General features: G+C 52.7%; 1 protein-coding gene across 1 annotated transcript in view; it reads left to right on the top strand.

Moving 5' to 3' along the window:
* Shank2 (SH3 and multiple ankyrin repeat domains 2) overlaps window positions 1-15,974 on the top strand; it is a 391,984-nt gene extending 376,010 nt beyond the window's left edge. The window contains exons 23-24 of the mRNA XM_052194528.1: window positions 885-3,288; window positions 12,055-15,974. Of these exons, the coding sequence (XP_052050488.1) occupies window positions 885-3,288; window positions 12,055-12,625 (2,975 nt within the window). The 3' untranslated portion in view covers window positions 12,626-15,974. The remainder of the gene's footprint in view (window positions 1-884; window positions 3,289-12,054) is intronic.
* Window positions 15,975-25,753: the final 9,779 nt, after the last annotated feature.

The raw sequence follows: 25,753 nt of genomic DNA, 5'->3' as shown, positions 1-25,753 counted from the left end.
GGTCACACACACACACTCACCAGTCAGGCCTCAGAACATGGTTCTGCCTCTGTACCAAGTCACCCAGGCTTGGTTAGCCATGACAGCCAACCTCAGCTCTCCAGAGAGTCCTACAGGCCGACGGCAGAGCTTCTGTGGAGAAGGCAGCTGGCGTAGAGTAGCTGACTGGCATCTTGTAGCGACTGTGGCCCAGGACTAGGTGGAGAAATCAGTTTCCCTCCCCTCATGGACAGTCCATGCGAGAATGGCCCTATCTTTCAAGCCAGCCACCTGCTGAGGGCTGAGGAATCCAACACACACGGAGCCTTCATTGTGGTCCAGAAGGAGCAGGTGATGAAACTGGTCCGTGTCCCCTTGGAGAAGACCACACAGGGACAGTGGCAGCTCCTGCTTGCACATTCAGGACACCACTAGGCAGACAGCTACTCTAGGTCTGCCTGCTAACCGGACATGAGGGACAGCAACCTCGACCTTTATGTCATTCATATGGGCCCTCAGAGTCAGTCCCTCAGGAGCCCTCCCCGGGCCTGAAAGACGCTCAGACGGATGCCACCTGCACACTTGTACCCACAGCCACAACTTTAGGTTCAGGTTGCCAGGGCTTGGCCTTGTTTTGGGCATTTGCCACCCTCGCCTCACTCCAGACACCACACTATGCCCCCAGAGAAACCAATCCCTACATGCCTTCACCACACCGAACCCCTGTCTTTCTGTCTCTGGCTCCTAGAGGGTGTGTGATTGACGGCAGCATCCCGGCCTGCGCTGTGCTTCCTAACAACTGTCTGCTGTCTGAGTCTGTGGATACACAGTGTGTTGCACAGTCCCGAGGACTCCAGTGCGCCCTGTGCTTGCTGGGCTTAGAACACTGTCTTCTCTGCTTGCAGGGATAACGGAGGAAGAGCGGCAGTTTCTGGCCCCCCCAATGCTGAAGTTCACCCGAAGCTTGTCCATGCCAGACACTTCTGAGGACATCCCCCCTCCGCCACAGTCTGTGCCCCCCTCTCCCCCTCCACCTTCCCCCACCACATACAACTGCCCCAGGTCCCCGACTCCAAGAGTCTATGGGACAATTAAGCCTGCGTTCAGTCAGAACCCGGTCGCCAAGGTGCCCCCAGCCACCAGGTCTGACACCGTGGCCACCATGATGCGAGAAAAGGGGATGCTCTACAGGAGAGAGCTGGACCGCTTTTCCCTGGACTCAGAAGATGTCTACAGCCGCAGCCCCGCCCCACAGGCTGCCTTCCGCACCAAGCGGGGACAGATGCCTGAGAACCCATACTCGGAGGTGGGAAAGATAGCCAGCAAGGCCGTCTACGTCCCCGCCAAGCCAGCCAGGAGGAAGGGCATGCTGGTGAAGCAGTCCAACGTGGAGGACAGCCCTGAGAAGACGTGCTCCATCCCCATCCCAACCATCATCGTCAAGGAGCCCTCCACCAGCAGCAGCGGCAAGAGCAGCCAGGGGAGCAGCATGGAGATCGACCCCCAGGCCACAGAGCCCGGCCAGCTGCGGCCAGACGACAGCCTCACCGTCAGCAGCCCCTTCGCTGCGGCCATTGCTGGGGCCGTGCGTGACCGGGAGAAGCGTCTGGAAGCCAGGAGGAATTCCCCCGCCTTCCTCTCCACAGACCTGGGAGATGAGGATGTGGGTCTGGGACCGCCTGCTCCCAGGATGCAGCCCTCCAAGTTCCCCGAGGAGGGTGGGTTTGGTGATGAGGATGAAACGGAACAGCCGCTATTGCCTACCCCAGGGGCAACACCCAGGGAGCTGGAGAACCACTTCCTAGGTGGTGGTGAGGCTGGTGCTCAGGGGGAGGCCGGGGGACCCCTGAGTTCCACATCCAAAGCCAAGGGGCCTGAGAGTGGCCCAGCAGCCCCCCTCAAGAGCAGCAGCCCAGCCAGCCCTGAGAATTACGTGCACCCACTCACGGGGCGGCTGCTGGACCCCAGCTCCCCGCTGGCCCTGGCGCTCTCCGCCAGGGACAGAGCCATGCAGGAGTCCCAGCAGGGGCACAAGGGGGAGGCCCCCAAGGCTGACCTTAACAAGCCTCTCTACATCGATACCAAAATGCGGCCCAGCGTGGAACCCGGCTTTCCTCCGGTCACCAGGCAGAACACCCGGGGTCCCCTGCGAAGGCAGGAGACAGAGAACAAATACGAGACAGACCTGGGCAAGGACCGAAGGGCTGACGACAAGAAGAACATGCTGATCAACATCGTGGACACTGCCCAGCAGAAGTCAGCCGGCCTACTGATGGTGCACACGGTGGACGTGCCCATGGCGGGCCCGCCCCTGGAGGAAGAGGAGGACAGAGAGGATGGGGATACAAAGCCAGACCACTCACCCTCCACAGTGCCAGAAGGCGTTCCCAAAACCGAAGGTGCTTTACAGATCTCCGCTGCCCCGGAGCCCGCCGCAGCGCCCGGCAGGACCATCGTAGCAGCGGGCTCCGTGGAAGAGGCGGTGATTCTGCCATTCCGCATCCCCCCTCCCCCTCTGGCGTCCGTGGACTTGGATGAGGACTTTCTTTTCACAGAACCATTGCCTCCTCCCCTGGAATTCGCCAATAGTTTTGATATCCCCGATGACCGGGCGGCTTCGGTTCCCGCTCTGGCTGACCTGGTCAAGCAGAAGAAAAACGACACCCCTCAGCCCCGTTCATCGAACTCCAGCCAACCAGCCAACTCCACAGACGGTAAGAAGCCAGCCGGCATCTCAAACTGTCTGCCCTCCTCATTCCTGCCACCCCCAGAAAGCTTCGACGCCGTCACCGACTCGGGGATCGAGGAGGTGGACAGCCGGAGTAGCAGCGACCACCACCTGGAGACAACCAGCACCATCTCCACAGTGTCCAGCATCTCCACGCTGTCCTCAGAGGGCGGGGAGAGCATGGACACGTGCACAGTCTATGCAGACGGGCAAGCCTTTGTGGTTGACAAGCCCCCAGTACCTCCAAAGCCAAAAATGAAGCCCATCGTTCACAAAAGCAACGCACTTTACCAAGACACGCTCCCAGAAGAGGACACGGATGGCTTTGTGATCCCCCCACCTGCACCCCCGCCCCCGCCGGGCAGTGCCCAGGCTGGTGTGGCGAAGGTCATCCAGCCTAGGACCTCCAAGTTGTGGGGTGACGTTCCAGAGGTCAAAAGCCCAATTCTCTCAGGCCCAAAGGCAAATGTCATTAGTGAGCTAAACTCCATTCTGCAGCAGATGAACAGGGGGAAATCAGTCAAGCCTGGGGAAGGGCTGGAGCTGCCGGTGGGAGCCAAGTCGGCCAACCTTGCTCCAAGGTAAGTTCACAATCAGATTGGGGATATGTGGCCCAGTGCTGGCCAAGAAAAGCCATTGGGGAGCCATCTATGTGGTGGAGAAGAGGGGACCTGCATGGCCTCTGCCACACCTATTAGGCTATAACCATGTTGCTACCATCCTCCTGTCACCGGACTACCACAGAGCCAAGGCCGAGGCTGCCACGCAGCCTGTGACACACCCTCCTAAAGACACATAAAGGAACCAGATTGCATGGGACCAGGCCCATGGTCGCTTCCTGAAGGAAACTCAGGTCTCTGCTCTGTTTCCTCCATGAAAATCTAAACTGGTCAACAGAGGTGGCCAGAGGGTGGGTGATGTGGCCAGTGTCTGAATGTGGGTGAACCATTCCATCTCCCTTAATTCCCCTCGGGGTTCAGGATTCAGAAGGAGCTGGGTCATTGCTCCAGATGAACACCTGCCCCTCCACTGCATCACCCCACCCAGGGGCAGACGTCACAAAGGAATCACTGACAGCATCATGTAGGGTTTCACAAGCTACCTTCATTGGGACGAGAGTAGAATAAACACATTCTAAGTCCAAGCAGAAGGTTCTAGAACAGTCCCTTGATTATGTGGCTTCGGATGGTACTCGTCAGCCTTGCGGGCCCCGCCCTCTCTCATGGCCTTTGTGTTTTTGTTCCTGTGTGTGAGGTACGTGCGTGCTGTCTTTCCGCTTCCGTGTGTGTAGCGCTCAGCCTCGCTAGCTAAGAGTTGAGCTCAGGTTTCATCGGTTTGACTAATGAAGTCTTTCTTTATTCTCCCGCTGGGCAGGCATCTGATTCAAACAACCAAGCCCATTAATCAGGGACTTCACACTGCATCTGAGTCTTGAGGTTTGGGCTGTGAGCCACAGTTCTTCCCGTTACCTTTCAGTGTGGTTGTAAACGGATGACTTGGACGGCTCCTTAACTCCTTTGAGAAATACTGATTGGCGGCTGTTGTAAAGAATTGTGCGGATGCCGCCGTCTGGTAACAGGAAACCTACCTGCTACAGGTGGTGTGCAGAAGCAAGCTCCCATGGCTCCCTGCTAGCTAGGGGTACCACCTGCAGAAACCCTCCACTCCTGGTGGATGTAACTGCACACACACCTGCACATTTTGTACATATCCAGGAGTCTCAAGGCAATCTTGGAATATGCTTGATTTGCCCTTTTCTCTATAGAGTTTTCATGGCACAGCCTCTCGTGGAAGCAAGATTTGCAAACCCTTGGGGTGGCATTTCTGACAACTGGGCAGCATAGTCCTGGGGTTAAGGCCAGTCTTCAGAGAGGCTGAGCCCGTATTGCAGCCTCTCTTGTTAGAGCTAAAAAAAAAAAAAGAGGTTACAATAGCTGCTTAGACCTCAGCAGGAAAGAAGCTGAGGTGACCACTGGCATACATGGGTGGAGGGCATTGGGGGTACTTCTGAATGGCAGCCGAAGACCCCTGCATTCTTTCTTTTTCCAGTTAGACAATGTCTGGTGGCTCCCAGGAGAGGGAGGGAGACTTCCCCTCCACTGGGGGCTGGGACCATTGTCCTCCCTACTCTAGGTGGGTGCCAGATGTGGGCAGGGGGCTCAGAGAGAACATCACCAGCATAACCGCAGCAGCCAAGAACAGGCACCACCCAGCCAGTCTATTCCTGGCCCAGGCCTCTCACAGCAAGGACTTTAGCCACCGCCTACAGAGCATCTTCAAACATCAGGCATTCTGTCACATAGGTACCAGCAACAGGGCTGTCGACCAGCAGGGGGAGGATTTGAGGCGAAGAGTCGAAGGACCTCTATGGGAAGGTTCTAGAAGCTGAAGCTGGGGATTGGCTTCAGAGACAGGGCTCACCACTGAAGAGCATCTACAAGACTGAGCTCCCGAGAAGACAAGAAGCCATTAGACCCGGAGCTCCCCTGCTAATGAGGGGAGAGACAACTGTTGTTGACCTCAAGCAGTAGAGGAAACACACGCCTCTGAGCCTCCTTTTCAAATCTAAGGATTTCACCGGGGTGGGCATGGGCTTAGGGCCCTGGGATGCCAACAGTGGCTGCAAGGCAGCTGGGATTGCCAATTACAGATGGCAGGTCACAGAGCCATGCATGTATCCTGTGTGGGGGCTGCAGGTGGCCAGGCTCTGCCTCTCATCTGGGTGCACTGGCCACGTGATCGCATTCCTCAGACACCTCTCCGATGCCTTCCCTGGCGGGCCCAGGATGACCACTGGAGGTTCACTCAGTCTGAGCATCTTGCCACCACTTGCAATGTTTCTAAAAGTTAGGTTACAGACGAACCTGGGCAAAATGAAGTTCAGAGTTAAATGGAGAGAGAGAGAGAAAAAAAAAAAAAGAAATGAAGGTTTCAAGAAAAAACTGAAAACTGGCCATGCTCTCTGAATTGACACACGTTAAGGCAGAGAGGCCCTGTTTCTTCAACAATGACGGTGCTCCCCAAGGAAAGGCTGGTTCTCAACGTGTTCCTCAGTGGTTCCACCACATGGGCAAGAGCTTTGCTGTGCTTATAATTTGAAATAATGATCCTTTTGCCACTTGCCAGCTCTGAGAGACCTCATCGTATGCCGGCACCCAAGACAGGGTCCAGGAAAAGCAGAGAGTTAGAAGGCCTGGCACTTGCTTCCTGGGGTGTAAGCAATCTAACTTTAGTATACCCAGGGTTTGTATACCCAGTAGACTGACCCCACGATCAGGACAATGTGGAATTTAGACACATTTAATTATAAATATATTGAAAGAGTCAGCTAGAACTCTCTTCCATTATATTCGTGTGTATGTTAGTGTATGCTGTCAGAGATATCGAAAGCCCATGGAGCAAAGCTATGAGCAGTTCTGGTTACAGACCTGAAGCTGAAGCAGTCTCACTGTTAGAAGTCAGACCAGGCCAAAGTAAAGGAAGCTGATGGGGAAGATCTGCACCTACAATCGCTGTCTCTTCTAGCTGCCCGCAGGCTTCCCTGTCCTAGCTGGGTGCAGAGAGTTTGAAATGCCTTGTTCTGCAGCCCTGCCTCCTACTCTGCAGTTCCGCCTCCTGTTCTGTAGCTCCGCCTCCTATTCTGCAACCCCGCCCTCCCCCTCAGAGGACGTGGTTGTGCCTCAGCCCCTGTGGAATGTATATGGAAACATTTCATGAGTAACCTTGGCATGTCCTTCCGTTGGACAGGGCTTTTTTGACTTTCAGAGGCCTGCTGTCATCTGAACCTGGCCCACAGTGGAGGTAGCAGGCCTGACTAACATTTTTACTGCTCCTGGATCTAAGCAGAACACTTAGGTGTCCTGGCAGAAGCTGCATAGGGCCAATGACCAGCTGCCGTGGGGAGTTTACTAAGCTGCTACCACAGTTTACAGCACAGTACCAAGCCCAAGAAAGAAGAGACAAGAGGACATCACCACAGAGGGTTTCTGTGGCCCTCTTCAGCTGGGAAACATAGTCATCCACCCAGGCAGCCTGTTGAAGGCCCAGGATGCCAGGCACCAGATGGTACTCAGAATTTGTCATTTAAGAGAATCACGTTCCTATTAAGAAAGCATGGCCACTGTTCCCTTGGGGAGTGCCAGCTCTTGAAGTGAGAAACGGCCAAAACTGAACAACAGAACTGTATGTGACGAATACCACAGAGGAGACAAGGCTCCAAAAGTCAAGCTAGAACAGAGCTGGCCCTCTGTGGAAGGGACTTTTCAGTGACCTGAAGTTCACGCAGAGGTTAGTTATGCAGAAACCGGAAGCATGGAACTGCGGACGCGGTGAGTGGAAAGTGTGAAACTAGAATGTCCTCTCCGTGCCCATGTGGGGCAGTCAGCATGAAGCTACCAGGCAGGGAGTGAGCAGGCTGTGGGGACACAGGATCGGATCCAAGGGATGGAAATCATACACAGACTTACCATGGCTTTACCAGGAGTGGACTCCAGTTTGTTGACATCCCTGGACTGCGTGTAACATGAGGAAGATGCTTTCAGGGTCTGTGCTGAAGAGGGGTGCTTTCTGTTGCTAGAGACAAGAGGTACCTTGGAGACACTGGAGAGCTAGACCCGGCTGCCTATCTATAAGCACTGACTCCTCGAGCTGGCTGTGGCCAGAGACCAGGCATCACTTAGCAGAATGAAACATGTTCTCTTCCAGCATTCATGGAAAAACTCGTCTCTCGTTCATCCCTGCCCCCTCCCCCAGAACACAGGGTAGTGAGTGTTCCAGGGAGTCCCCATGGCTCCTTTCCGAGGGTGTGGCCAGCACTTTGTGGTGAATCCATGATGGACAGAGCTTGGCCTTCAGCTTGCTAAAGGCACAGGAGCTTGGGAGGGAAACAGCGGTACTGAGGAAGTTCAAGTGCCCAGGGTCCCTGGGCAAACAGCATTCCAGGTGCCTTTGGGGCTTCGCTCAAACCCCACACCCCTGCCTTCCTCCCGGGGCAGTTCTCCGACTCTGGCCATTGTCCTCTGGCTCTCAGCTGGGTCACCAGTATTAATCCGGCCTCTCTGTTCTGAAATTAATCAATATGATTGTTCAAGTGCTGTGACCACCTGGTCCCAGAGCACGGGCTTCTGATCCATGACATCTCAAGGGCTCTGCACTGCCAGGCAACTCCAGTACCTCAGTCACCAACCAAAGCAGGAGGGTGATGGTACACCCAAGGAGCAGCACTCAGTAGTGAGGCGAGCACTGCTGGGGACAGCCTGGCACTTGCTGCCACTATTCACATGTTGAGGTGACTAGTCTGACAGAGTCTCTTCCACCAAACGGCAGGTCTCCTTTTTAGAATATATGTATATTTTTATGTGCAATGGATGTTTCGCCTGCTTGTGTGTGTATGTATGTATGTGCACATAGTGCTCACAGGGGCCAGAAGAGGGCATGGGACCCTCTGGATCTGGAGTTACAGATGCTTGAACCATGTGTGCGGGTTCTGGGAATTGAACCTGGGTCCTCTACAAAAGCAGCCAGTGCTCTAAACCGCTAAGCCATCTTTCTAGCCCCGTCAAGTCTTCTCTCTTGGTCTCATCCCTCTTTTGACGAGAGCCTATCACGGGTGAACAGTTCCTCCTAAAAGCAGACACCTTCCTATCCTGACAACTTGTGAGCGAGGCGGGGACCCAGACAGTGTGCTGGGCCTGAGGCAGCTTCCTCAGCAGGAAAGCAGCCGGTGTCCCACGGCCATTCCTTCTGTGGTTACGTGCTCTGCTCCTGTTCTGGAGTGAGCAGAGTCCTCACAGTTCTCTGAGCTCGTAGGACTGCAGGGCACCAGGATCAGAAGTGCTGAGGGGGAATCCCAGCTTCTGAGACAAACACTAGAAAGGTCCCAGAAAGAGACAAGAGCACTGTGCGAACCACATGACCCACTCTCCTTCCTGCGCCCTGTTTTTGGAAGCCTGGAAAGGCAGGGCAGATTCATAAGACAGCAGGCTGAGGCCCGATGTGCTTCTATACACCTGTAATGCCAGGAAGACTGAGGCAGGAGGATTGCCACAAGTTCTAAACTAACCTGGGGCTACAGTGAGACTCTGTCTCAAGTCACCAAAAAGAAGGGAGAGAGGGAGGGGAGGAGGGAAGACAAAGAGTTTAGAATTTAGTGCCTCATGCAGGGGTGAGCCTGGGACTGAGTGAGAGTCCATACCCAAGTTGCTCAGAACCTTAGCTGGCATCAGTGCTAGCCCCTGAGCCCTCTGGCCCACACTTCTGCCCAGGTCCAAACTACATCAGTAACCGCAGTGTGAGTCCTGCCGCCCATGCGCCTCCCCAGCTCATCATCAGTTCCCGCCAGGGAAGACAGGTGAAGAGCGGCTGCGAGCAGCTGGATTTGCTCTCGGGCTGGTTTTGTTTTGTTTCTTAATTCTCACATTTTTTAAATGAATTTGATTTAAAAAGCAGGCTAGAGCTGATCCTCCCAGAGGCGGGTGTTTGTGAGTGTGTATCTATTCTAAATCAGGGTAACAGACTTCTGTATGTGCCGCCCAGCAGCCCCGCCGTTGCCTAGCAACATAATGATCTGCGCACACGGGAGGATCCAGTGAGTCATCTGTGTGATTCACCAGGAAGGAGGCTGGCTGCCCAGAAGGAGGCGCAGAGCAGAGCCGGGAGGCCAGCCCAACTTAACTCAGCAGTTGCCATGCTGGGTGGGGTATGGGTAGGCCCCAGGCATGTGGCTGGACTATATCCATTTCGTTAGCCACTAGGCTGACCACCATGTTGTGATGTAAACTTAATACAAAGCCCCAGCCTGGGCGGGTTGGCCTGCATCCCCTGGGAATATAGATTCATTATTTCCAAGTCAAAGCCAAGTGAGGGAAATGGCTGTGAGCCACCTGTCAGAGAGCCTTCCTTTCCTCCCGAGTACCTCATGGTGCACCAGAGAAGACAAACTGTAGGTCCCCTTGCTCATGTGAGTGCCTGCCCCAAGGCCCTGGGCTGCCTGCCAGGAGGGTTCTGAGGTGCAGCGTTCAGCCAGGGTTCAACCTGCCATGTTTCCACCCGTGAGGAGGCTGCTGCCTCTCCTCGCTTTCCAGTCAGTTCTGCAGTGTCGTCTCAACCGTTCCCTGTGTTTCCGTTTGCTCCCATGGCGCTGTTTGCAGAAGAGGGTCATGCTGAGAGGAAGTAAGTGCGGCCGGTCCAGATCTGTGTGTTCCCTGTGTGTCGCTGTCTCTGCTCCTACCTCTGCTTCCCAGATTCAGCTGCCGGCTGAATCCATCCCGACCAGGACACTGGCTTACAGACCCTTCAGAGCAGTGCCTGCGTATCTGCTGGCCGTCAGGGGACTGGCATGCCAACCACATGGCTCCAAACCAAGGGTCAGGCCAATGCTGGGCACCCAGCCTCACAGCCCCCTCCCAACCCTTCACTGCCTCACTGGCACCCAGGAGCTCCTGTAGGACACCCCTTGCCTCCCTCATCCTCCCTAAAGTAATCTGAGTAGCCCCACTTCTGATAGGGAAGTACCACATGCTAGAAATGTGTCCCTTTCCCCAGTTGCAAAGAGCCCCTGGGCAACTGCAATGCTTATTCAGGCTGAACCTGGAGTGGTTCACCCTACAACCTGAACATCAGAGAGGCACACGGCAGGTTCTGCAGACCCTTAACAGGGCCCTGGCCCACCTCTCCATGACTTCCTAAAGCTGAATCTTTAGAGTTCCCCCCAAAAGCTGCAAAGCCCAGATGGGGTTCAGGACCTTAACTCCATGGGCTGCCTCAGGCCTGCTGAGATGACCTGCACACTGCAGGGCCAGGCTCTCTGAGCAAACTTTGGTGGGGGAGCACGCCGGGACTCACATGTTCCCACAGTTCCCAGAAGCCACTGTTGCAGGTCTGATGCTCCCACCCACAGCCGAGTCCCTAGACCACTGAACTCACACCTCCTTTCGCCCCTGCAGTGTCCAGTATTTGAGGTAATCATTGCTAGCCCTTGAAGGGATATTCCATGGAATAGAGAGGTAACCTGCTAATGGCTTCACCCAGACACACAGCAGGCAAAGAAAACAACATCCCCAGAAAAGAAAGAAGTAGAGGAAGGTCCAGGGACAATCGGATGTTGCCTCAGATGCTCGCCCCTCACTTAAGCTCTGAGGGGGTCCTCGTCTGCTAGCATCCATGTGCCCTGCAAAGGGACTAAGTGAGGGGTCCCCTAGTCAGTGCACCAACGCCATCATGAGGAGTTTAGTTCAAAGCAGGCCCCGTGACACCACACCCAGAATCCCCACCCTGACAGTTATAAGGTGGACTAACCCTCAATTCTTACCAGTTTACACAGGCTATGAAGACAGGGGCTAAAATCTGAGCCACTTCAGTCTAGGTTGTGCCTGTGGCAGGATGAACCTTTCCGGGAATGAGAGGGGTGTGCTGTGTCCGCATTCACGTGGGTGAGCCCAGGTCAAGAGACACACCTGTTTTCTTTAACCTGGTGCTGTCTGCAGTTTGGCAATAGAGCAAAAAAAGCAGCATTTGAGGGGTAGGTGTGTGGCTAGAAAGTCTTCAGGAGCACTGGCCAATACGGGTCAGAGAGTGCATTTCATAAAATGACCACCTCCAGATAGATGGGTGAGAACAAGAACTTCCTCATCATTCTGGAGGACCTCCTTCCAATGCAAGTCACCCACCTACAGCGGGCCTGAGGAGATAGGCACTGTGAGAGTTGAGCCTGCCCCTCCCTATTCAGAGGACTTCATCTACCAAAATGTAGCAGGAAAGACAGCACTGGGGAAAGGGTCTTCTGTCCCCTATGGTCATAGGGACAGACCACGCTGCCAGCAAGTCCTGTGTGCACAGAGTGCATTGCTATACCCTGAGGCCTGCTGTCAGACAAGCCAGGCAGTGGCACGTGGGTTCCCTAGGAAGAGGCCCCCTGCAGAACTTGGCCTGGGACACACTAGCAACCTAGATGCTTGTGCCCTGAGCATCCAGAGAAAATCTCTTCCAACCCCACGTCCATTTCTGAAGCAGGACTGGCCCTGCATTTGTCCAAAACCCAAGAAATTGAACCCTAAGCAGAGCCCTGACAGGTTGCTGGGAAAGGGGGTCCCCTGGACGGTGTTGTTGCTGCAGAGGGCCTGGGCTCCTTCTGGCCTGCTCTCTCCGGGAGCCTCCCAGCCTGGCCCAGGTGAGTGGCTGGCTTGCTGTGCTGTGCTACCTCCTGCTCCGCCCACACCCTCTCTGATGGCATGGTAGTCTGTATCACTGCCAGTGCAGACCCTCTGCTGTGGTGTGGGTGCCTCCCCCCTTCCATTCCATGATCCTCAGTGACCCGGAAGTGATGTCCTTCTCTGTCGTTGCTGTTTCAGAAGCCCGGAGGTCATGAGCACCGTCTCAGGTACACGGAGCACGACTGTCACCTTCACTGTCCGCCCCGGCACCTCCCAGCCCATCACCCTGCAGAGCCGGCCCCCTGACTATGAAAGCAGGACCTCAGGACCGAGACGTGCCCCAAGCCCTGTGGTTTCGCCAACGGAATTGAGCAAAGAGATTCTGCCCACCCCTCCGTCTGCTGCCGCAGCCTCTCCCTCCCCCACACTCTCAGATGTCTTCAGCCTTCCGAGCCAGTCCCCTGCAGGGGACCTCTTTGGCTTGAACCCAGCAGGACGCAGCAGGTCACCCTCTCCTTCAATATTGCAACAGCCAATCTCAAATAAGCCTTTTACAACTAAGCCTGTCCACCTGTGGACGAAACCAGACGTGGCAGACTGGCTGGAAAGTCTGAACTTGGGTGAACACAAGGAGACGTTCATGGACAATGAGATTGACGGCAGTCACCTGCCAAACCTCCAGAAGGAAGACTTGATAGATCTTGGGGTGACTCGAGTTGGGCACAGGATGAACATAGAAAGGGCTTTGAAACAGCTGCTGGACAGATAAGGGTGGTGGCCGCCCTGGGCCTTCACAGACTCCTTTCTTAGAAGTAGAGATGGGCTTATGTTGAAATGTGTGGTGGCCAAGCAGAGGCTGACAGCACCAGTCTCCGGTCTGGGGGTTTGTCTCTGGGTACCCAAAGATGTGCTGTGGGTGTCCCTTGGTGTGGCCAAACCAGGGCCTCCAAACCCAGCTCTCTGTGCAGATTTCTTGGGTGGCTTCTGTCCAAAGGGACAGTAAGGGGGTTTCTGTCCTGGTCTTAGAGGCTGCCATAGATGGCATGTGGGACCCTCTCCTCCTGTGGCAGATACCAGTGCACTCCAGATACCTCCTGAGGCCTCCCTCCTCTGCCTTCTGGGCAACTCTCACCCCGCAGCTCCGGAACACAGCCTTTCTTCAGGCCTTTGGCCTATGGCTGGGCTCATTGGCTCCGTCCCAGGCCTGTGCCTGGCTCTCAGTGAGCAGTTCCAGGTGGAGCCCTGCCTGAGCCAGACCGTAGAGAAACACCGTCCCATCTTTGTCCGACTCCTGTGACGTGCATCTGAGCTTCTTTGGCCCCAAGGTCCTTGGCAGTGGTGGCTGTGTGGACAGGATCGTGCCCAGCTTGCTTAACTTGCTTTCTTTATTTCTGCACACCGATTAGCATAATTCCAGGGTGGCCAAAATGAAGTCACAAGGAGTTAGTCAAAGCACAAAGTCACGATCCTGAGGAGGAGGGAGGCCTGGCCATAGAGCCAGCCAATGTGTGGCTGCCCAAGCACACAGCCTCCTCCGGGGCGAGGACAGGTGTCTGCCCAGAGCATCTGCCCAGGAGGGAGAGGTGGGGGCTCAGGAAATTTACTCTAATTGGATGTCTGCAGAGCTCCACAGAGGTCAGAACTGGTGAGCATCTACTTTTACAAGGACACGAAGACCTGAGGCTTGTGGTAAGCCTGCCTGCCACAGGGAAGCCGCTGTCCTCCCTGGTATCGGATGGAATGTCACGCCCTCCATCCCCACCAGGCCACAGTGAGCAGCCTGCTGAGGCAGCCCTTTGGCTCTCGGAGGCCAAGCAAGGTGGAACTCAGGGGCCTTTCTCCCTTCTCTCAGATAGCGGGGATCCCACCAGCCTGTCTTAACATCTGGGTCTCAGAGAAGCCGGTGGTCAGCACCTGGTGGAGAACAGGAAGCAGGGCACAGGCTGTGGCCAAGTTTAGGTGTGTGTGGGAAGGAATGTGGGGGGCATCCTGGACCAAGCCTCGCCTCAGGCCCAGCCACCTGAGCCCACCCTTCTTGCCCCCAGATCTCTCCCTCCCGAACAATACCTCTAATGTCCCAGGGAGGTCACTGACTGCACACAGCCACCACGCAGCCAGCTGGGCCCCCACAACCCCCTCTCCCCCACACTCAGAGGAGACTCGAATGTCAAGTGACGGTTTTATCATTTCAGAACTAGCCCAGCCCATCTCTAATTATAAAACATTTTTTCCTTTTTTTTTTTCCCTTCACTTATGCTCACAACCACGTGTCTGACAAGGCCTGGAACAGTGCTACAATGAACACATAAAATTTAGCAACTTAAAAAAAAATCTTTACTGCAAGTTTAAATATGTGTACAGATAGTTCGTAAGCACAATATTTTAAGAAAAAAAAAAGTGGCTGGTCTGCTGGGCAGTCTCTGGGCCGCCTAGTGCTGGAAAGCCAAAGGGAAAGGGGGTTGTGGTTTAACAATACCATTTCCTTGGGACAATTATACAAGCGACCTTTTAAAAATTACCCTTCCCCAGACACATTAGAACCTGCGACATCAAGTCGTTTCTCACCTTTTGCCACAACTTCATCATTGAAGGGCAATTATTTCTTCAAAAGGATTAGAATCCATGACTCCGAAGTTTCTCCAACAACAATGCACATACTTGCATACTTGTACACACACATACATCATACACACACACACACACATGCACGCACACGCGCGTGCGCGCGCGCGCGCCCTCATGCACGCACCACAACCCTTGATATGGAAACCATAGCTTTGAATCTTATTCTGTCCCCAAAATCTTTGCAGGTCAAACCCAACCTCTGAACCATCCAGTCAGCTGGTAGCAGGTGGCTGTTGCGCGCCTTGCTCTGGGTTCCGTCATCAGCCACAGCAAGGAGAAGGAATGAGTAACACTGGGGATGCCGGGAGTCCAGACACTGCGGGTAGCCACTGAGGGATCCAGAAAGCGGGAAAATGTGGCCCCACCATTAATTTGTCTTCCAATGGGTGGTTCTTCGAAGTCCCCTCAGTGTGCCATAGCACTAGGCTCCTTTCCTTGCCTCTGGTTGGCATTACCTCTGTGCCCAGTGCCAGGCAGATGCTAGGCAGGACAGACCTGGTGGCTTGGGGCACGCTGAGGTGCAGGTGACAGGCTGCGACTGCCTTCCTTAGACTTCAAGCCACATGCCTCCAAGCAGGAGCAGGCTGACTGCCAGCCTTGAGAGCTGACAGGCCAGCTTTGCTTTGCAGTATCTGGTCACAGAAACTCAGCTGGACCTATCAGAACTGACCCCCAATCACCCAAACACACATTTGCCTAGAGACTGGGTCTCTGTCTCTGACAGTTGATTTTGTGCAGAAAGCAATAGTCCCTCATTGAAATTGCTGCCCATTGTCCCCCCACTCAGAACATGTCAGGACCAGGCCCTACCCCAGGACCCTCTTCAGTGGTGAATCAGAAGTTAAACTGCTCATAAGGACCATGTTACCACTATTCCAGGTTTTAAGATCAACTTTTGTTATATACTGTAATTTAAATAACTGCATAAATTTACATGCCTAGTTTCTGTAATATTGTGTATACAAAACCAAAATCTCTCAAGCTGTAAATTGTGTATACCCGCCAGGATCCCTACTCTGGGGTGTCTGTGCGCATTTTAGATTTAATTCATACAATTAAAAACTCAATGTGACTGCTGACGTGCTGAAACTTTACATAAGAATTATTTGTGATACTTTAGTTAATAAAATGGTGAGGTTTTTTTTTTCCTGAGTTATTGAACAAGCAAACATTACCCAGCTGACCTGGCAATGACTTTTTGTGTGTGTGCGGGTAGGGGGGCCACAAATATTGATTTTTTCTCCCATTAGCAATTTTGGATTTTAAATACTAACATGTTTCACACTATAGTTTTGTGTGTAACAACACATGTCACATTATCTTTATTGCTGTTAATTTTGTGCTTTTTTCTTTTTAGACTTTATTTATTTAGAAGGAGAGAAAGAGGGAGAGAGAGGGAGAGAGAGGGAGAGAGAGTGAGAGAGAAAGTTCCTGTACTTTGCACTTTTCCCCAAATCCTTCAATCTCTTGTATGGCAACCAAAATTACTGTAAAAAAAAATAAATATACTCTTGCAATAAGGTTGTGGTTCTGATTACAAAGGGGAAGGTGGAGCTGCCCCCACCCAGAGCAGTCAAGATTGCCATCGGAAAGAAGGTGTTTTGCACACTTCGGCCGGCTTTACCTGGGCACGGTGACAGGATGGCATCTCCCCTCAGCTGCTTCGCCTCAGGCCTGTTTCCTCAAGTGCCCTCGTTGTCTAAATGGAAACCTTGTATATTATTTCAGAATTGTGCAAAATGTCAAAAATGGGCTTGTGTGACCACTCCTGTGAGCATGGGTCCCAGGCCTGTCTGTCCCTTCCGTCTCAGGGGTGGGCGAGGGGCATCGCAGAGACTGACCTAGGCTCACCTCCCTCTATCCCAGGAGGAGAGGGGTCCTCACAACAGTGAGGGCTGTCAGCCGGCCAGGGACCTTGGGAGGAGGAGCCTGAGTGGCTTCTCTGGCTGACCTAAGCAGGTGATGTTTCCACAGCAGCAGTGGACTAAGGCCAGGACAGAAAGGATCTGGGTCTTTGGCAAACATCTGGACCATGGACAGCTTAGAGCCGTCCATGCGCTCCTGGAAGTATATCTGAAAAACACTGAATCTCTCTGGCCTCCTGAGCTCTTCCCCAACAGGGTCTCTCCTTGGGCACACCCTTCATCCAAACAGCAGCCACTGTGTCCCCATATTTGTCCTTTGCTCCCTGTGCTCCTCCTGTAGCTTCCCCCAGACCATCTGCTCCCCGGCTTCACTGTCTGACAGTTTTTCCAGACCCCTTGGTAAATTGGGCATCCGTCAGGGGACACTCACCGGCAGATCTTCTCTGTACTTGAACTGTATTTGAGGCATTTGCTTCCCAGGGGTCTGGACCATGCTGCACTTGTAGAGGCCCTGGGTGGGAACATCCTGGATGGAAGGGGGTCACACAGGCACTGGCATTCGGACTGCCTGCTTTAGATAGAATCTGGCAGTGCCCTGTGCCTTGCCCCAGATTCTAGTAGCCCCCTGTCTCCGCCCTGCAAGTCCCCGCCGTCCTGATGATGCTGTTTCTTCCTGCACTCTGGGACGTGGGTCTGCAGCTCACAGTCTTTGCTGGTTTGTATTTAAAAGTCACAGCAGCCACTGTCCGCGGCTTCTACTAGAACTCTGTTCACAGCCAATCTGAAACTTTAATATGAGCCTTCAAATAAATTCTGAATAGAAAAATTGATTTAAAAACAAACAAAGTGTGTGCCTTGGGTGTTTTGAACTAATCTGCATAATACCATACTGTAACTGTACATTTGATAAGAAGACCAATGTATAATGTAGCTGATTTTAAAAAAATTAGTTCTAGTGCCTTGTCTTCTGAACTGGAAGCCCATATCAATGCACAACATAAAGAAACAAAGCCCGACTGGAGAACTGAGTGCTGAGAGGAGCTAGCCCCTGTGCAGGGCCCTTCTCATCAGAAGACTGTGGAATACGCACAGTCGGTTATGCTTAAAAAAGAGAGAGAGAGAGAGAGAGAGAGAACGTTGAAACAGAATTGTGTTATCAACTAATTTTCCATTAAAAATGCTCTCTGATACATCACGTCCAGTATTTTCATTTAAATATAAACATGTTTTAGACAATTATCTTGTTGGGGGGTGGTGTCATTTCTGATGGCCTCCTGGGTGGGCAACTCTTGTGTTGTAGAGCCCCCTGGTGGCACTGGCCGGTACTGCTTACTGGCTTCAGTGGTCTTGGTTTCATGTTTTGTTTTGTTTGGGGCGGTGGGGGGGGTTGTTTTGTTTTTGTTTTGTTTTTTGGTTTTTTTGAGGCAGGGTTTCTCTGTGTAGCCCTTGGCTGTCCTGGAACTCACTCTGTAGACCAGGCTGGCCTTGAACTCAGAAATCCGCCTGCCTCTGCCTCCCAAGTGCTGGGATTAAAGGTGTGCGCCACCACCGCCCGGCCAGTTTCATGTTTTACTAAAAATGCACAAAATATTTGCATTCCCGTGACTGAGACTAGACCTTAAAAGTATGTTGATGTGACTCTAGTCTCACAACTGTCAGCTGTTTCTAGTAATTCAAAGTGTCAGATTTCCCTGAGTGACCTCCATCCTTGGTGTGGTGGGTATACTCTGGAGCAAGCATTCCATCTCTGGGTCTAGACTTATCACAATTATAGTGAGCCTCGAGGGACTCAGCCAGAGAGGGGAGTGATGCCACCACACATTGTGTCTCCTCAGCCTACTGATGACATTGGAAAGGATGACACCGTGCTAGGCGCACTGGCATGCCATAGAGTGGTAATGTCACACACACACACACACACCTTAAAGATAGAAGGATTGCCTCAGACCCAGAATCCTCCCACCAAGCCCCAAGACTGTCATGAGGCTGTGCTATAGCCAGCAGGCTGTGGATACATGGGTCACACAGTTTCAGGCAGGGTGGATCCCAATAATCCCAGAAGCTGAATCACAGAATGCAGAGGAGCACCTTCTTCCTGGTGTTAGCACAGGTATGTGTCCACAGAAGGCATGTGCCTTAGGATCAAGAATCCAAAGGTGAGACTGGACACTGCCCACAGGCACTGGGTGAGATGCCCAGACATTCTAGGGACACACCCAGGGCACAAGCAGCTACTCTTGGCTGTTTGTGGTATTCAAGCCACCCTGACGCTGACCAGAACTGTTATAAAAACGTGCTCTCTGCCCCAGTGTGATGAACACACTGTGTAAGGGCATTAGCATAGGCAGAGTCAAGCCTGGGCACAGCAGGGTGCCCTCCAGAAGTGTGTACCAGCTATGAGGCAGAGCCTTACTCCAGGGCACTTCAGTCTCAGAGTGGAATCAAGTCCTGCCCAAGTCACGGAAAGGACAGGTCCACTGTACTGTGCAACCTCCCTGGCCAGGTTCACCTGGAGGGGAGAAGCCACCGGCACCCTAGGAATAGGCCACTTGGTCAGAGTCCATACCTGTTGACAGGGTCGTGACCTCTCCCCTTCTTGTTCCTATGTCACTATTGCAATTCAGGGATTCTGGAAGTTCAGTACTGAGGATCACAGCCCACACCAGCTTATAGAGAAGAGAAGAGGCTGGAATCAGAAACAGATCACCCTAACTTCCCACCTGTGGCCAAGATTGCCATACACAGGGTCCTCAAATAGAGGACCTAAAAGAAAAGAGTACCTTGGTTAGGTATAGCATTGACTGTTTCCTGGGAACTGTCTCAAGCTGACTCCCTTTTATAGATGCAGGAACTGAGGCTCAGACATGTAGGTGCCATATAGACAGGATTCCCAAAGGCCCAGGCCTCAACATGGGCACACAACTGCCACTCACAGCTGGGAACTAGCTGCAGTCTCTAGCAGTTTTCTATGTGGCCTGTCAGCCACAGGTGGCTCTGGTGCCCACGGTGACCTGGGTGCTGACCCACCACAGTGCTTTTCTCCCACAGCTTCCTCTACAGGTGAGAGGAGGGCTTCTCGCCTTTCTGCCCCTTCCAGACCGCAGGCGTGACAGAGGAGACAGAGCTGAGGAGGACACGAGCAGCCAGAAGCATGGACTCACTGCCCGAAGCCGGGAAGGAAACCAGACCAGGACAGCAGCAGGCCTCCCTCGCCGCGGTGGGCGCACACCAGCTCAAAGCAAACCGTCCACTTCCAAGCAAGAATTTGTGATCTGTGACTGCAAAGACCCCATTAGAGACAGCAAGAGTGCAGCAGCTCTGAGAGAACCCTACAACCTGAATCCTTCCATCTCTACAGCAGTCTCCTCCCTCCCCCCGAACCAGCTTTGTGGGGGAGAGGGGTGCTCACTGCACCATGTGGCTGTTCCTCTCCATTACGGAAGCGGAGAGCATGCGAGACAAGCCTGGTTTGTTTGCCGCAGGCACAGGGAGACTGTGGCCCTGCCAGTCTTCAGCCATGTTCAGGAAGACAAGCTGAGGAGCATCTGACAGGAAGTGCATTCTGGGAACCAGGAAACCAGAACAGTTAGTGACGCTGGGCTCGAAGCACTGGGCTTGAGGTCATCCCCTCACTAGCTGCAGACTGGAACATAGAAGAGGAACCCACAGCCTGCCCCCCTTCCCACCCTGACAGCATCTGTCCTACAGCCCTTGGATCTGGCTGTCTTCTTCACTTTCGACTCTGAGACCGTTCTCCTGGCTACAGTATCCCTGACTCCTCATGGAGATGAGGAGGTGTCTTGTCTTGAACAGTACTTTCTGTCATGGCATGGCTATTTCTGCCAAGAGTGGCTATGGTCACCTACAGGGGAACTCCACAAGATTGTGTCCCCAATGGTCACTATCTGGACAGGGTGTTTCCTGGTTCTTGGTGTCTTGTTCAAAGAACTGAAGAAGCACAAACAAATGGAGAGAGATCAGGGGCTTTATTTGGAAGCAAAGTTCTGTACAGCAAAGCAATGGGCGAGAGGGTGTAGGGGCCCTGATCATGGCTGGATTCCTTCTGTGGATTTATGGGAGGAAGGGCCTGCTAGGTGTGGGGTATGGGTAGTTTTCCATTTGTTTTTATTTGGGGAATGGAGGATTAAAGACAGTTTCTATACGTACCCCTGGCTGTCCTGGAACTCACTATGTAGACAAGGTTGGCCTTGAACTTACAGACGTCCATTGGCCCTCTGCCTCCAACCGCAAGGGCCAAAGGCTTGTGTCACTCACCAAACCTGGCTGGTTTTCCATTTTGATTGACAAGTTTGGGCTGCGTTAGTCTTATTTTCTGTTCATTTCCCTTCCCATGATGCATCTGGCTTCAACATGTGCTCATTGATTACACACAGGCATACGATGAGAACTAAGGGGTTTCTCTAAAAGTTCACTCTGAGGACACAGTTTGCTACACATTCATCCAAAACCAGTCCAGGCCAGATCTATGCACTGCCTCTAGGTCCCAGATATGTTCCATGATGTTTGACCACAAAAGGGGTGTGTGGTTCATGCCTCATGGGCACTCCAGGAGGCTTCAGGGGAGTGCATGGCACCCTGTCCTACACCCCCAGACATAACAGTTAAAGGATCCTGAAGAGAGAGGCTACATCAGCAACGTAACAACTGAAAGCCACTGTTCCCTGGGAGAGACCCCTCCCCCTCAATTCCGCAAGTGCTCCCCTTGTCCATGCTCCTGCAACTGTCCCTTCACCCACACTCTGCTAGTGACTCCTTGTCCAGGTTCCTATCAGGAACCCCAGTTAAAACCACTGCCTTACCAAGCTGAGCCTGGGTGGGTCTTATTTTTTGGTATGTTGTTGGTCTCCCATCTTGCTATGGCCTTTGTGGTTTGGGATTGACCTTCACACACAACACGAGTGTGCACACACACAAATACACACACACACACACACACACACACGGGCGGGGGGGGGGCAGAGATTGGATGGGTCATATGCTCTAAAGGAGATGAACCAGTAGGAGCTGGGAAACAGCGTGCTTACTGTATACACCATGAATGAGGAGGGGTGCTAGCTAACCTCAGTCCTGGGTCTCTGTAGCGAACACTGTCAGGTGGCTAGCAATGGTTGATGTATGGTTTCCACACAGGATGTTGCTTTGCTGTTCCTGAGCCTGGCCCAGGAATGATCTTACCATTCTGATGGATCTGAGGCATTGAGGTCCTTGACATGGCTGCTCATGATAATAATACGCATCCACTCAGGATTTCATCCATTACCCACACCATGTAGGGTAAAGGGACATTCGTTCACATCTCCCAGGAAAGTTAATGCAACGGTTGGTGCTTACACAGGGACAAAACAGAGATGTACTCTGAAGACACATGGGCATTGTGTGTGCCCTGGACGATGAGATACAACCGAGGCTAAGCTAAGGGCGGAGTGTCCACAGGCCAATCCCGACACAGTGTCTAGGGGTGAGAGGCAGGGTGGGCTGTCTTCCTCTGTGTCACCACACAGAATGGCACACGTCCTCACAAATGGAGTCTGACACATGGATATAGAGAAGCCCCTGAGCAGCCGACAGACTCGAGAATATATTGTGACCAGTGAAATGATTCAGACAGAACAGGACTGCGAGTCTGGGTGACAGGACATGCAACTAAGGTTGCGCCATCAGCCAAAGACACTGCCTCTGTGTAAGGAGGGATCACAAAGAGGAGACATATGTGAGCCCTGTCCTCCACACTAGATTCTGACCTAGCAGGAAAGGGGTCATGGATGGGGATGTTGACTACTGTGTCTTAAGGCTAGAGGACCAGAAGAGACACCTAACAAATTATATCTGTGCAAAGTAGATTACTCCACAGCTGGAGCTACGGGTCAGTTGGTAGAGTATAGGCCCAGCATTCGGGGCCACCAGAATGTCCTGTTTCAGAGTCATCTGACAAGGACATGACCCTTCCCCAATCCACAATGCTGCATTGCCTTCCTAGGGAGAAATAAAAGAACATACTCATCCCAAATATGGAAAGCACAGACAGGACAAAGAATCCAAGTCCAGCTTGGTGAAATGAATGGGTTTTGTCTTAGTTACTTTTCTGTTGCTGTGATAAAGCACCATAGGCAAAGCAACTTACAGTTGTAGAAGGGTGGGTTCATCATGGTGGGAGGGAGGTCAGCAGGCAGACAGCTGAGCTCATGTCTTCAACACAAGCACAAAGCAGAGAGTGAACTCGAAACAAGAGTGAGGCTTTAAAACCTCAAGGCCAACTGCCAGTGACACACTTCCTCCAACAGGGCTGCACCACCCAAACAACCCCCAAACAGCGCCACCAACTGGGAACCAAGTGTCCAAAACCTGAACCTATGGGGGACATTTGTCATCCAAACAATAGTCTGTCAGGGTTACAGGACATGTGTAGCTATACCACCCAAAGGTTCAGGTTTTTTATGTCATATCCTGGAATAAGAATGTCTGCTCTCTCCATTTATATGATGGAAATATGTAAATTGTTTTTAATTTTATAGAAGATCTCATTTAAAAGACTTTGGACTTTTAAAGCGTTGGGATTTTTAAGACTGTTGTTGTTTTAAATTGGACTGTATTTTACATTTTGAGCTAAACATGAGACCTGGGGACAAAAGATAGAGGGTTTGAAAGTGATGTGTTTGTGTGTCTGGTTGACAAGGGATGGGGTGTGATGGTCGGATTTAACTGTCAACTCAATCCTGTAAATGTTACAGCTCTGAGGGGAAAGGTACCCGGACAGTCAAGAGCCAAGAAACACCACAAAGTCACATCATACAACAAACCTCACACAGATTCATTGGGCAAGACACAGGAAGGTGCCTCCTCCGGAGAGAAGCAGCAGAGAACTGAGCAGGAGGCAGGCTTAAATAGGGTTTATTGGACATAAGAGTTTTTCAGGGTAGATTTCCAAGGTGGAGATTGGTAGAATTTCAAGTCCTGAGCTAGTAGAGCCCAGAGATTGGTGGGGTTTGGTGAATTTTCAAACCCAGAAGTGATCTCAGACCTTTTACTCTACAGACCCAACTTAGATTCACCTGGGAATAGTATTGGTGAGGGATTGTCTACATTGGATTGAACTATGGACATGTCTATGGGGATTGTATTAATTGATGTGAGAAGACCCAGCCTGCTGTGGGCGGGACTACTCTCTAGGCTCCTCCTGAACTAAGAGTGGACAAATCCAGCTAAACACAAGCAAGCAAGTGGGGGACGAGGGAGGCCAAAGAGAAGGCGCGATGGATGGAGGAAAGATGGATAAAAGGAAAAGGGGAAGGCTTGGACATGGAGTGCTCGGGAGAAATAAATGAACATACTGGGGTATCTTGTCCCAGGGTGCATCCAGGAGTTTTAGTAGCTCTTGCTTTTGAGCCTGGTCTCACTCTGCCATCCGGGTTAGTCTTGAACTTTGGAGCTCAAATCAGATCTTAGACTTGCACATGCTCAGGAAGATTTCACCCCCCAGGAGATCAGGTGATGAATGTAAGCACCTGACTAGAGACAGGACACCATTATGCACCCCTTTCTTCCACTAATGAAGTTGGAGCTGTTCAGGTAGAGAATCTGCCAGTGGAGGAAGGCAGTGGGTGGCCTGCCAGCAGAGGCCCAGGAAAGCTGCCATCCACACCCCAGCCTCTCCCTCCCTTCAGAGAATCCTCTCCTTTGTGGTGGCTACGTGGAAACTGAATTGGCAATGGCAGAACCAAGCCTTAACAGGGCAGAACTATCCCTGGGCCACCTCATTTTCTGACCTTAGCATGGAAGACAGCAGACCTACCAGACACAGCTGTCTCCAGTCTGTGCACCTCAGAGCTTACCTCAGAGCAGCAGTCACTTCAGGGCTCCCCAGAAGCCACCGCCCCTCCCTTCATAGTCCCAGTAATTCGGCACATCTGAGCCTCCACCCTCATGCCCCTGCAGCTCAGAGCATACTACTGTCAAGGAATCTGCCCCAACACCGCACAAACTCCTCAGGCCAAAGGTGGCTGGCAGGTGCACCTGACCGACCTTCAGGTGACTGGTGAACTACTTTTGTTCCATTAGTGGTAAGACTCACACTCAGTGCCTGTGAATGCTAAGCCACATCCCTGAGCCCATTTAAGAGGAAAGCCTGCATGAAAGAAACATGTGTACTAGCTCAAGACCAGAAACCTACGATGTCCTGTTCCCGATGAGCCTCTGTCCCTGCCCCACTCATAGGCAGAGGGGACTCTACCCACCCTCCAATCATGTGAAAGTCACCCTGAATCCCTAAAGTGGCAGCAATCTCAAGGGCAGAAAGTTTTCTACTGTAAGAGATGGGTGGGGGCCCTGCAGTGGGAGGGGAGTGTGACCCTTGGGTTTAGATCCTGCAAGCCACACTGGCAAAAATCTTTTTTCTTTTCTTTTCTTTTCTTTCTCTCTCTCCCTCTCCCTCTCTCTCTCTTTCTTATAATTTTTTTTTTTTTTTGAGACAGGGTTTCTCTGTGTAGCCCTGGCTGTCCTGGAACTCACTCTGTAGACTCTCAGAAATCTGCCTGCCTTTGCCTCCCAAGCGCTGGGGTTAAAGGTGTGCGCCACCACTGCCTGGCAGGCAAAATCCTACTTAGAACCTGGAGGCAAGGCAGAGTTAGCTGCCATACCCAGGGGTCACTGAAGGGACTTTTGGCAGAAGCAGGCACCACAGGAGGGAATCAGGACCCCAGAAACCACCCCTAGCAGATCCCAGCAGGTGATGGTCCCAGCAGGTGATGGTCCCAGCAGGTGATGGTCCCAGCAGGTGATGGTCCCAGCAGGTGAAGCAGGACAAAGGATGAGCCAGGGCAGCAGGGGCCGCTTTCTGGTTCTCTAACTCTACAGTGACCGCATTCCCCAACCGGAGCCAGCCCTCCAGGGACAGACTGGAAGTGAGAGTCTTGCCATGGAACAACGCCAAGTGTATGTCTGGGCAGCCCCACAGCCTAGCCTCACAGCTAGGCTGCCGAGATCAGAAGCCATCCTGGGCACATCAGGCCTGGGACCCTGGTCCTGGGGACTCCTGACTCTACCAGACCAGCAGTGTGTCAAGACTTGAGAAGAAAGCAGCCACAGCTAAGAACAGGGTCTCTGGGCCTGTCCCCATCATGAGCACCATCCAGCTCTATGAACAGATGCCAGTGTGGAGGCACAGTCAGGGGTGGCAAGAGCAGCTCCCACTGCCGTCCCAGATCCCCCGCATTCCACACACACCTGTCTGGGACGATCTGCCCGCCAGCCACGGAGGACCATAGCACAGGCTGTCAACAGCAGTGTCCAGCTCTGCCAATGGGCAAGTACCAATGGTTTGGTTACCCCTCATCTGCTTGCTGCTTTTCTGCTACCCCTGGCTGGCCCAGCCAGGCCCTCCTCCAGCCAAC

Source organism: Apodemus sylvaticus, chromosome 1 (assembly GCF_947179515.1).
Source record: "Apodemus sylvaticus chromosome 1, mApoSyl1.1, whole genome shotgun sequence".
In the NCBI taxonomy this organism is placed as follows: Eukaryota; Metazoa; Chordata; class Mammalia; order Rodentia; family Muridae; genus Apodemus; species Apodemus sylvaticus.
Note: the sequence above shows the minus strand (reverse complement) of the source record. Positions and strands in the feature narration are given on the sequence as shown.